Source organism: Syngnathoides biaculeatus, chromosome 2 (assembly GCF_019802595.1).
Source record: "Syngnathoides biaculeatus isolate LvHL_M chromosome 2, ASM1980259v1, whole genome shotgun sequence".
Classification (NCBI taxonomy): Eukaryota; Metazoa; Chordata; class Actinopteri; order Syngnathiformes; family Syngnathidae; genus Syngnathoides; species Syngnathoides biaculeatus.
This window is the reverse complement of record NC_084641.1, coordinates 15450007-15463642: the sequence shown is the minus strand read 5'-3', so window position 1 is coordinate 15463642 and position 13636 is coordinate 15450007. Positions and strand designations below refer to the sequence as shown.

The 13636-nt window shown below is 38.6% G+C and overlaps 1 protein-coding gene across 1 annotated transcript; it reads right to left on the bottom strand.

Annotated features, from left to right (window-relative positions):
* Positions 1-775: 775 nt before the first annotated feature.
* On the bottom strand, positions 776-13171 carry atg3 (autophagy related 3). The gene is made up of 12 exons (XM_061836457.1): positions 12898-13171; positions 9867-9908; positions 8652-8701; positions 8153-8223; positions 6870-6977; positions 5878-5930; positions 4164-4245; positions 4064-4098; positions 3832-3984; positions 3104-3231; positions 1937-2005; positions 776-1828 (listed from the first exon to the last, which is right to left on the bottom strand). Exons 1-12 carry the CDS (start codon positions 12967-12969, stop codon positions 1747-1749), a joined length of 945 nt encoding a protein of 314 aa, XP_061692441.1. The 5' UTR covers positions 12970-13171; the 3' UTR covers positions 776-1746.
* Between the last annotated feature and the right edge of the window lie 465 nt (positions 13172-13636).

The window sequence follows — 13636 nt, the reverse complement described above, 5'->3', positions numbered from 1 at the left end:
GTCTTTTTCTGTAGCTTATTTTGTTCTTGACCATTTATGATTCCAGATTATAAAAAAAAAATGTCTGTACTCATCTCGAGCAAAAAGTTTGGGATTTATTCGCAACACTGTTACAAAAAAATAGAGTAATAATGAAATTAAATTAAACTTTATAGTGAACTTCAATTGTGCATTATAAAAAGCACAGCTAACGGTTGATAAATTAAATCATATGTTGGTTATTCCTTTTCCTTGAAATCATGAAAAATCCCCCAAAATGTTTTTTTTTTTGTATACATTTATTGTTTTACACAATGTGACAATAATTCCGTCTGTTGTCAGGTTAACCACACAAGCTGCTGAGCGAGAGGCTGTGCAATGATGTTATACATAAACAAAAAAAAAAAAACATATTACAGCTGAAGGGCCATCAACACATTCATGTATTAAGACAAATGGTAGTTTTTACAAAAATGGGAATCGCCCTCTATCTCTGAATATATCTATATATATGTGTGTGTGTCCCAGTTTAGTATGACAGTGATATACTGAAGAACTGTTCAGAGATGTCCAAATCCAGATATTAATAAACTCCCTCAGTCTCTTCATTTACTTCAAAGTTGTGTAATGGAAATAATTTGAAACAATATCCGTTTCCTACCAGTTTAACTCTTATCTTGCTTTACATTTGCACAGCAGGACAGGGTAGCGCAAGCTGTCTCAAATAAAAGCACTGAATCATGGTCATTTGTATGTCTAAAACCCCTCCCCCAAAGAAGAGAGCACCCAAGCGGTGTTATTGTGACATTCTTTAAATGTGACATTAAAAACAATACGCCATACACAACTGTGTGGTGAAAATAAAGCTGTGGTAAACCAGGCAATATTCCACCAAAGCTGATGGTTTCCTTTAGGACTTCCCAGCTCAACAAAATTGTTGGTACCCTTATGTCAAAAAAGGAAAATCCAGAATGGAAAATCTACTGAAAATTAAAATAACTAGAAAACCACCCTTGCTTCATTTTAATGTTTCTGGAGAATTTTTAATCAGATTAGCCTGTAAAAAATGATGGTTCAATAAACTAGCTGCATGTTTCAGCTCCAGTGTGTTGTTCTTGCCTGCCTTTTTTCTGTATTATTTCGTCAGTTTCAAGTTATCTGTTGGACTTTGTTTCACAAAAGGGCACCAAAAAATTTATCGCATTGGCTTCAATTTTTCTCCTGGTTTTAAGATCTTTTTTTTTATTTTCTAGGTTGTGCTGATGCAAACTTGGCATACAGTATTGGCTACATCGAGGAGCCAAAGAGTTGCCGTAGAAATTGGTGGCGAGCCATGAGGAATTCAAAGTAGCAGGGTATAAATTTCATCAAATCAGAGCTACTTCTCAATGATGGAATGTGGCTTTGTATGTTTCCAAAAAGCATCAGAGATGTGGCTGGCCAAGCCCAACTTATCAGAAAGTAGTAGATAAAAGCTGCTGAAAGTCATTTTACACCAATCTGTTATTGATCAAAAGTTACATTTACTAATGTGCACGGCTTTACTTTTCCAGCTTTGAGACAAAAACAAAAAACACACGTTTGAACACTGTATGATTTTATCCTTCCTCAATGAAAACTTATTTCCATTTAACTTGCACATATCTTGTCTTACAGTGTCTTACATCTACACAGAGTGTTTCAGAGTGACACAAACATTATCATCACCAAACCAGATCATTTGTAATACATTGAGGCAGAATAGGTGATTTTTCTTAAACCACATTTTTACATTGTGAAGTGTCTTGTGTAGTCGTATTCTATTGTGGGAATGACAGCCTGGACAAACTTGAGAAAAATGAGAAGGTACCTGTAAACCACAGTTAAGGACAAAAACCAAATGGAATGCAAAAAAAAAAAAACATATCGCGATTGAACCACTTACCTGTGCAACAATAACAAGAAAAGGAAAGGATACATATGTACTCCGAGCTCGCCACCTCCTTCAGCCACAGTCTCGATGATCTTTTTCATCACTTCAGCATGTCTAGAAAAAGAAAGGATCAATGTCCCCGTGGAAGGCATGGAGATCTCACACTGCAATAATCATCACTTAAGTGGGAACTCCATTTTTAAATCCTATTACTGTATATATTTTACTCGCAACTGTTTTTCCAGTCGAAAATATTTATTCTAACATTTAAATTATATTCCAATAATAATAAAAATAAAGAATTGCTTAATTTGAAAAAGAAGAAAAAAGGGAAATTATTGAAGTCATTTGTAAAATTAAAAACAACTATTGGAAAACATGAAACGTGTAAGCAGTCAGTGCAGCAGATAAAAATATCGCAGAAGTCACATGCAGCTTGTACGCGGTTTGATTTCATGGACTAAATAAGGCAATTGATGCACTCTTTACTAGCCTGGAAATTAGGTGTCTCAAGATTTATAGAGCACAATTGATGCTCAAACCACTCTGCACTAAGCTATGGTTGCCAGCTATTGACTAAGCTAAATCAGCCGTTAATATTCTCATTTCATTCTCAGGGAATTGAATCAATTGCAACTGAACGGTTCTGGTTGCCTTGTAAGCGGTTTTGCCTCGAATCAGATTCGTGCATAATGGTATAGTAATTTCCGGCCTATAAGCAGCGACTTTTTTCACAGGCTTTCAACCCTGCAGTTTATGCAGTGATGCCGCTAATTTGTGTTTTTTTTTTTTTTTTTTAAATGTCCGCAAGAAAAGGCAAGAGTGAGAACGGTGGAATATAAGTGCCGAGCAAGTGACTTTTACCGGTCTGGCCCTGTTAGCGCTGCGCTAGCGTGTTACTGCCGTGTCTCGGTGATTTTTACCAGTATGTTTTTTTTTTTTTCCCAGGGTTAGCGTGGCGGCGCTAGCATTAAACACTGTGTAGCGTCTTTCTTTGTAAATATCTCGTGTTTCAATGTGGGCACTTGCGGCTTTTACACAGCTGCAGCGTATGTACAGTTTACAAATGTACTGAGTAAGGCTTATAACCAGGTGCGATCTGTAGGCCGAGAATTTCATTAGTTAGGACAGCTATAGCTACCGTAGACCTCTGGATTTCAAATAACAACAACAACAAGGTTACAGTACCTCCTCTCTCGAAACTATGCTCACCTGCATGGGTGCACTGAGCACATAGCGGGCGGAGGAAGGTGTGGATGGTTCTCAATGGTAACAGTCTTCTTCACGTGGTCTTGGCTGATGTCCTCATACATGTGTTCCACAGTCAGAGGCTGCCTGTCCTGGAAGAGGTCACGCAAGCTTGAGCAAACAAGAAACCTCAAGTACCTTAGAATGAGAGGTGATACGGGTTTGAACTGTACATCAAGGAGTCTCAATTTTTTGGCGGCAGGCACCCCCGCCAGGAGAGATGTTTTTCATAACCCTAATTCCAGTCAAACATGATTACAGGAATTATAAAATTGTTAATTTATGACTCAAAATAAATAAATAAATATATCTGGAAGAGGGAAAACATTTTTCATACCACTGTATTTATGTAGGAAACTACTAATATAGGCAGTTACTATGATGTGGGGGTGGGGTGGGGTGTCAATTTATTCACAGTTCTTGGTCTTTGTTAGCACTGCTAAAAAAAAAAAAAAAAAAAAAAATTAATGACCTTGGGTTTTTTGGAATGTACACCACTAAGTAAACAATTCATACATATGCAAGTCCAAATCAGTTTTGGGGTTGGGTGCCTTGTTCAAGGGAACTTGAAAGTGTTGAGAAATAGACATCAATGAGGCAATGAAAGGATCAAACCCGGAAGCTAAAGTAAACGATGATGCAATCATGTAGAGTAGAGTGAGGTGTGGATCTGATAGCAGCCAGGTACATACTTCATCATATCCAAACAGCCAGAGTCGAGGGGTCTGGTAGTATTTATCGTATGTGATGTAAAGGTCATATGTCCTTGTCTGAAGGATGGCGTCTTCACTCCCGGGCTCGCCTTTCACTTTGGCTTGCACCATTTTAGTGGTGTCCAAGGTTGCCTGGTGAGAGGAAACAGTGAGAGAAGGCTGCATCTTGGCCAGGGGACACTCGCGCATACTTTGAAGTCAGTAGGCGTACCTCATCCGTTTCCAGTAAACCGCTTTCCTCGTATTCTGACAGGATGAAAATGAGTGAAATGACAGTGCAGCCACCTATGAAATTGTCACAATTGAAATACCTTCCATATCGGCTGCCTCTTCGTCTTCATCATCTTCACCGTCATCGCAGCATGCTGCAGATGTGCTATTCATATTCTTGTCCTTGAATCAAAAATAAATAATTAATATACAGCTGACACAGGACTTGCATGCTCGGACACAAAGGCTCACACCAGGCAATTCGACCCGCGCCTCGGCCCACTTGACACCGGAAGTCTGTTGTGATTGGTGGGTGTGAGTCGGGCAGTTGGTCATGCACACAAGCAAACATACAGGAGACGTGTCATGACTGTTACTATATGCCATTTTGCAGTGGTGGGAGCTAACCAGGTGCAAATACTTTTATGTTTTACAGATATCTATATACAGATATAGCTAAGTTGATTTTTATGAAAACATTTTAGGTTTATTCCATACATTTGTAAACAAATCTGCATTTCCTACTCCTTACTTTGTCAAGGAAAAATTCAACCTCTGCAGATTACAGAGGTAAAGTTTACTTGCAGTTGAGTGATTTTTTTTCCAGCTATCATTTGCTGGCTCTGCATTTTGTCAATAGTTCGTGTTAGCACAGCTCATGGTAACATTTTGATAGCATAATAGCCTGAATAACAGCTCACAAGTATTTTAGCTACTAATTAGGTACTGTGTATAATTTACAGTATTAAAAAAAACTTTTGCAGTCACTGTGATTTGACGCACGCCATCGCACTCGCAAATCTGTACAGTTGAGCAGGAAAAATCACATGTAAAATTTAAAAAAATGTTGCTTATTTTGTGTAGTCTCCACCAATGTTCCCTCTAAGACGCGCCACTGTGCAATTGCACACTTGTCGCACACACAGCGCACATAAAAACCAATCCAGCGCAGTGAATCACAGCATTTTACTGCCAATCACATTGGCCCAACCCCCCCCCCGCTCTTAAAGGGGTATACACCTAATTTAAAAACAACACTAACATGCAACTTAATATCTGACTACACTCGTACATTTCACTCTGGCACTTTCATTTTACATAAGAGAGTTGAAATAAAAGTAAATAAAAATGAAAAATATATAAAATAGGTTATGTATTAGGTAAAGGTATAAAATAAAGTATCAGTTCATTTACAAAATAAAATAAAGTATCAGTTCATTTACAAATAAATGTACCAGCATGGCACCTTTGACACCTCTGCTGTAATGTAATCATTACTAGCAAGTTGCTAACTTGCATAAATGCAAACTTGCAAATTAGGTAAAAAATACACACACATTCCACGCATGAGCGTAACACATGTCCGATACTTAATGCAGTGAATCTTCTCATCGTTGTGTGCAACAGATATAACCAAAGACTAGCACCAATCTAGTCAGAAAAAGTAAAACATAAGAAAAAGCAATATAACTCTACGTCCACGGCCTGCTGTGTCACACAAAGCCACTTGCACACAATATGGGCCTTGGTAAATGCAATCACTTCTCAACAGTTATGTTTAATACTGTACATTGGGATTATAGCCTCAGTTTACGACATGAATAGATTACCGAATACAGCGTTGAAGAATGAAGTGATGGGACCTTTTTTAAAGAACAAATGCTTAAAGAGCAATTCAAGCGTCAGCAAGTGTGGGAGTGCAGTGGGGAAGGATCCAAGCATGGTTCAAATGGACTAGTGTGAGTGTATGACCAAAGTGTTAAAACAATCTAATTCCAAATTAAGTAGTAAATAGCTGGGGAAAAAAAATTCTACCTTGTTATTGTCCAGTGAAATTTCTTGTACAGCATCTGTGACACCTAATACACCTAGAAACAAAGAAAGCACCATGACAAATTTCAGTTGAGAAAATCGTCCAAATTACCTAATGTAAAGACACAACCAACAAATGTTTTTAGAATCAATTACCCTATTAATTATCCAATCGATTAATAAGGTTCTTGGATTTTTTTTAAATGTATTTGCATGTGAGGTCCAAGTTTTATAGCTGTCCACTTGGAATTGCCATCCATTCCGGACTGTAAAATCTATAACTTTGAGTGTGTGTGGCTTGAAAAAGTGAGTGATGTGGGAGGTAGGTTAGGAATATGTTAAATTGGCTGTTGGAGCTGAGCTTAGTGGCTGGCTGTGGTGAAAGCAGCTTGTGTATGAATGTATTTACGTGCTGCATTAGTTCATTACCATTTGTTCAATAAAGGAAAAACAAGTAGACCGGCTGCTCTGTCTATCCTTGACCACGAGTGGGGGAATTGCAATGGATTCTAATTCTAATGTAGATAGAACCTTCTGTTAGCGTTCTCTATTTGTTACACACTCTTTCTTCCTGGCTTAACTTATTTCCACATTGAGTGGCGTGTGAGACTGGAGTAACATTAGTCGATGTCACAATGAGTCACTTTGAGGCTTCGAGGTTTTACTTCATTTTTATGCTATCGAATTAGTCAAGCAAGTCGAGTAATCATTTCAGCCATAATCGCAAATGATTTTACCACAAACAATGCGTCTCTGTTCATCTATCTATGTCAGTCTACAATGCATTGCACACTACAAAATGGCAGCTTGCTGTGTGTACAGTCTGAGTGACTCATCGATGGAAGACAATGAGAAAGTAATGCATTGGACCATTTTTTTAGATTTACAAAATTTCAGACAACCTTTTGCAAACGTGGCACAGCTTTCCTTAAAACTCACATGACATATTACATATTGGTGCTTAACTAGCACAGTGCTGGGAAATGTTGCCATGCCTGCATTGTGGTAAGTGTCCACCCATCCCCCGTCTCCATCGTCCTCCTCGATGATGGCCTCCAACTCGTCCGAGTACTCCATCTGTTTACAGCGCTTGTGACAGGGAACTGAAAAAGTACCAAAATAAAATGAAATTCCAACACTCAGAAAGGCTTAAAAACTACTCGGTCTAGTACTGTGTGTTATGCATAACCCCCATTGCATTTCAAATATTGTAAGGCTAATGATGGAATTAGCGACGGAAATATTGTGATTGAACTTGATGGTAGTAAACTATAATAGTCCACGGGTAAATGTGACTCATCTATCGTGGTCCCATTACTATTTAATAATATTGTATAAACCAATGTTGCAAATATATATATTTTTTAGAACGTGCCATATATGTTAAGGCAGGTAGGAGATTAGTTTTAAAATGATGTTTTGAACATTTATCACGCACTGGTGACATCTTATGCCTCTAATTTTATTTTTATTTGAAAACTGAACATGGCATGACAAGAGCAGCCAATGAGAAACTATTGTGGCAGAAATTTGTGAGCAGCCTTAGAACGACATTTAACACTGTGCCTAAATATAGGAAAATTTCAATGGCTGCACAAAAATATTTATTAAAATGTATTGCAAAAAATAAATGAAAATTGTACATACAGGAAAAGTTTTAAGAACAGTTATTTTAGAGTAAATATAAATATATTGTACTAATTGAGGCGGCATGGTGGCGCAGCTGGTAAAGCATTGGCCTCACAGTTCCAAGGTCCCAGGTTTGATCCCGGACCCGCCTGTGTGGGGTTTGCATGTTCTCCCTGTGCCTGCATGGGTTTTCTCCGCGCACTCCAGTTTCCTCCCACATCCCAAAAACATGCAACATTAATTGGACACTCTAAATTGCCCCTTGGTGTGATTGTGAGTGCGGCTGTTTGTCTCTATGTTCCCTGCGTTTGGCTGGCAACCAGTTCAGGGTGTACTCCACCCTCTGCCCGTTGACAGCTGGGATAGGCTCCAGCGCTCCCCGCGACCCTTGTGAGGATAAGCGGCAAAGAAAATGGATGAATGGATGGATGTATGTACTAATTGACAAGATTTAAAGTATTATTTGCCTGTCACCAGCAGGTTGTTGATAGTGGTAAGCAGCTATTATTTGGGATATTTGGATAATTTTTTTTTTTTTTTTTAAAGTGGTTCGTGACCACCCCATGACCCTCGTGGGATAGGCGGCAAAGAAAATGGGTGGATGGATGGTTCGTGACCATTCGGTAAATAATTTTGAAAATGTTCTTACCATTGCGTGTGAGGAGAAATTGTTTGTCCGCGGGCAAATATGGCTTTACTTTAACTTCTTCCCCAGTGGCCCTGAGTGAAAATGGAAAAATAAAAGTACTTTAATACATACATTACAGTCATCAATGAATTCTGATCATTAAATTACTGGTAAAACTACTGTATATCACTTTCAGGCATCAGATATTGAAATCACTTTATTGGCTGTCTTTGGAACAAGAGTAAAGTAAAAAATAATCAAAGCGTATCATTAAAATAAAGAAGAACGATGAGCAGGACGCTTTCTGCTAGACAAGTCGGCTTTCCCCAGCAGAGAATTGCACCATTCTGTGAAATCTAACAATGCCACAACAAAGTGACTGACATTCTGAAGTCATGCATCACTGCTTCATTCCTGATTTTAAACTGTCACAGAATAAAAAGTCACCATGCTAACAAGAGGCAATAACTTTATTAAAACAAGTTTAAAATACATTCTATTTGGATGAAAGGATACTGACCATTTCCAAGTAGGGCAGTGATGAACTAAGTGATCCCCAGCGGCTACAAACTGGCACAAAAGAAAAATGCAACAATGCGCTTTTATTATGTCTGATTTCTTATTGTTCTTTTCAGTGATTCACAACCACTGTACCGTGGGGAATTAACTTAACTATAACTTGGACGAAGATCATTATTTATGATTGGCAGGCGTCTTTCTCAAATCCCTGCAAGTGTATTACCGTAATTCCCGGCCTACAGAGCGCACCTGTTTATAAGCCTCACACAGTAAATTTGTCAAGAATATACCATTTGGTACATATATAGGCCGCAGTCGTGTAAAAGCCGTATGTGCCCACATTGAAACCGCCACTGAAACACGAGATATTCACAAAGAAGGACGGTACACAGAGTTTAACACTAGCGCCGCTACGCAAACGCTAACTCCACCATGCTAACGCTAACTCTAGCACCGCCGCACGTGCTAATGCTGACGCTAGCGCCGCCACGCTAACAGGGCCGGTTGAAAAAAAAAAAAAAAACTGGTAAAAATCACTGAGACATGGCAGTAACACGCTAGCGCAGCGCTAACAAGGCCGGACCGGTAAAAGTCACTTCCTCGGCACATATATTCAGTCTCACTCTTACCTTTTCCGCTCAAGTGCACACATTAGCCGGATCGCCACATAAACTGCAGGGTTGAAAGCATGTGAAAAAAGTCGCAGCTTATAGGCCGGAAATTACGGTAACTTTGTGTTCAACTTAAAAGGCTCAGAATTCCAGAGCACGTAAATTTAAACCAGAAGATCATGATTTTAGCATATACTGTACCGTGCCACCAGAAAATGTTTACAAAATCTGGGGAAGGATAGAAAAGAATTTCATCAGCATTGAAGAAAAGCTCAGTAGTCTCTATTATTTGGAGATGGAAGTTTGGAACCACCAGGACCCTTCCTTCATCTGGCCGTCTGACCAAGCTGAGTAACCCGCAAAGAAAGGCGTCGTATATTTATATACTTTTTTTTTTTTTTTAAAGAAAACTATAGTTGAATCAGTTTCAGAATAAGACTGTAATTGTAAAATGTGGGAAAAAAATGAAGGGGTGTGAATACTTTCTGTGGGCACTGAATACTTTTTGTGCAGTGACATTTGACTAAAATAATGTCTTGGCTCAGTAAAGGTTGGGAAACACTGCAACAAGTGGAAGACGAACAAAAAAAAGTCAGTAACCTCACCTCTTCTGGTGTGATGACTCCAGTTTCTTTGAACTTTGATTCCTGTGGAATTTAACAGTATTTTATAATCTAAATTGAGACATATTTGGCATATTCCAGAGTTGGAGACCTTTTTCTGTCCTCACTTATGAAAATTCAAATAAACCATACACAAGAGAGAACAAAAAAATAATAGCAGGAAAAGAGATTCCCAAAATTCTAGAAAATATGAAGTAGCTCTTCAGCATCTCCTAAAATGAGGGAAGTGAAACAAAAATGTTTGTTGCTCCCTTTTGATGGCTGACTTACCTCTAAAAAAAGTAGTATAAAAGTAAGATTTAAAATCACCTTTGTGGTATTATTTGGTTTAAATATTTGTACTCTTTAAAACTATTTATGACACATACACACAACCCTGTCAATAAAACATTTCTCGGCATCTGGAAGAGGAGGAAGAAAGTGAGCTGCATGACTCAGCAGAAACATCACCCAAATTGCACTTTACCATGAGTTGACCTAATGCCAGGATCAAACTGCAAAGACAAATTTGGTCTTTCACCGTTGCACTATGCCCGACTACTCCCATAAATTCTTCTATCACGGTTAGACACTGGCAACACTACACAATTTTATAACAACAACCCAATATCCCATCTTCTGGGCTTTATCTTATCAAATCAAATATGGTCAAGGAGGCATGGGAAGAAAATGTGACACTTTTCACTGCAACCAGATAAAACTGTGAACATGGCGACAACAATATGTTGTCAAAAAATGGATCACAATAGCAATGTGGGGAAAAAACAAAAAGAGAGTGCTTGGGCAAGGACATTTTGGGCTGTCCATTCAAGGAGGTACTGAGGTATGTTCACGTACTTGTAATATGATATGGCTTGGGAGCATGCAACAAAATATGTTGTAGCCTCACAAGCTAGTGTAGTTTTAGCACTAACATTTGTACGTAAACATGCGAGCATTCTGTTAAATCATGCTTCATGCTTTGGTAAACATTCCTGAATAAATGCTAATAACAGCAACAAAGAATGTTGACGCCTTGCATGCATGGCGATGCACTGGTCACAATACGCCAGTCACTCACATTTGACTAGCAAATCTGCACAACCGAGCACGAAAAATAACGTGCGTAAAATTTGTTACGAGTAGACAAAATAGATATTGAAAGACGTCACTTATTTTGTGTAGTCTTAAACTTAATTTAGGTGCTTATTTTATAAACGTTGTTAACTAAGCAAGCCTGCTCCTAAACAATCAGTATTCACCCGGAAACAGGAAACGCAAGTTAACCGTACTGACCATGTTCGGAAGTTTCAGGGCCCTCGCTACCCACATTGAGAATCTTTTTTATTTTTATGACACATCTCTGTCATTCTTAATGTTTATTAGATTCAGTTACCAACAAAAAACATTATTCCTTGTCTCACATTTACATCTGAAAGTTATTTGTATGCATGTAACCTGAAGAACAAGAAAGTATTAGTCACGCGAGGAGACCTCAGTTTAACCGGCATGTGATTGGCTATTTTTTTGGGTATGGTTATAGAAACGTGGCTAATGAAAATTTATTTTGTCTAAAAAAAAATGGCTAAAGTTGAATAAAGGCTAGCCATGCCCCTGAGTTATGCCAAAAGCTCATTTTCAGAGCTTCTTCACACAGTGCGAGTGCATTTACTTCGAAAGTCATCATAGGTATGTCAAAGGAAATTCAGTTACAGTGAAAACATTTCTGGGATTTAACAGGAGGAAGATATAGATTTCATCGATAGATTGACAATAGATACCGCCGCAAATTACGCTAGATTATAACAATAAATCATGATTGCTGAGAGGAATGTTTGTTACAATGTATCGCAAGCTCGTTGCCACTAACGCCGATTATGTTGAACTAAACATTCAGCATTTTCAAAACATTGCGAGTATAGACCGTTCGTGTTTATTCCTTGACAGGCCAGTGCATTGAACAGTTCTTCAGATAAAGTTTGTCAGATCAATAGCAGTTGAAATTGGAAATTCACACTTCCGTTTGAAATTTGGGTTTTCCATTTTAGTTATGTATTTATTTTATTTTTAATTTACACTTATGTTATATTAATCCAGTAAATTACTTTAAGGTCTTGAGATTCCATCCCGAATAAAACCCGCAACTTTATCTGCGAGCAAATGTGACTGTAATATGCAATCCAATTGGTCGACAAACTGCGTTGTAGGAGGGTTATCATTGATATGTCGAACTCCACAGAAGATACCAAATCGGGCCAATATCAGTGATAAAACCCTGTAGTCTGATCCTGGAAAGTTCGTGCTCTCTCTTATTTTCTTTTTTTTTTTTTTCCTTCCAATGTCTTCACCCGTAGTGCAGAGGGTCCACTCAAACGGAGCAACCCTGATAGTCAAATTATCAGAAACACATTGATAAACATTTTTCTTTTTAAAAATAGAATTTCTTTTTTTTTGCTGTTTTATTTGCTTAATATCACTTAGCACAGCAGCTAACAGCAAAAACTAATACAGTATTGATTTGAAAGTAATTAGCGTACTACTATAATTAAATTACCATCCAAATAACATTTTTACTTACTGAAATGGAAATAAATATTCAGCAAATCGTCTTAAATATGTTACCAGTTGCCGATGCGCAAAATGTTTGGAGAAAACATATGATGATGCAGACAATCAAACAAACATACATACATGCATCTATGTAAATAATAAATGGTCTGTTTTTCGTGAACGCCCATATCGTGCTCCAATTCTGAAATTAATAATTTATCCACAGTACTTTTATGTCAGAAAAGAAACCTTCGACAGGACTTGCGCTTATTCCCTAACACACTGATGTCCATTGTGAAACGCTGCACCGCGTTTCCCAAAACATATTGCGCATTACTTTGGATAACAATCTTTAGTTCAGAACAACAAACAATGCACACGGTGAATTATTGTCTGGCATGAGTTATTTTGTCGCGTTTACGGGAAAATGAAGGCATCCCTGGCTTATGAGCGACGCGGTAGCTTGTAATACAATTAAGTTTACCTTTAGAACTGGCGTGAGAAACTCGGCCACCCCGAGCGCCGTTCCTTTAACCGTGTTAATTACGTTCTGCATCTTGCGGACTCAAGTAAAGAACGGAAGTCTCCTTGGAAACATTCATAGAAAAAGGGAGCTAACTCGTCATAGTTGTTTTGAAACTGACGGTGCAGGAGCAACATTCACAAATCACATGACCGCATCGAACACTTCCGGGGTCTTCGTGGGTCTCGCGAGACGACGAGACCGCGACTTCAGTCAGATTCATTGCGATATGCCACCATGTCCGGCATATTGGTTGTGGCACGTTGTTCCGGTCGTAAACTATAATCATTGGTAAATGGCTGTGGTAGAGAATTATCAAGTACAAATACTTCTTGACTGGACGACAGTAAATTCGTCACTAATCCTCTTGTAATCAAATGGCAAGAGGGAAGAAAATGTTGGAATATCTAAATTCCTAACTCAGCCTTGTTACATGAACTAATGACACCTGTTCGGATGAAAGCGAAACAACATCTAACACAACCAGAACAGACCATCTGCAATCGATTCAATGTCCAGAGAATAAAATGATGAATCATTGAATAAGAATATCAGGTTTCAAATGACGTCACCACCGCCCTGAGACCATCCATCCATTTTCTTAGCCGCTTAGCCTCACAAGGGTCGCGGGGCATGCTGGAGCCTATCCCGGCTGTCAACGGGCAGGAGGCAGGTTACACCCTGAACTGGTTGGCAGCCA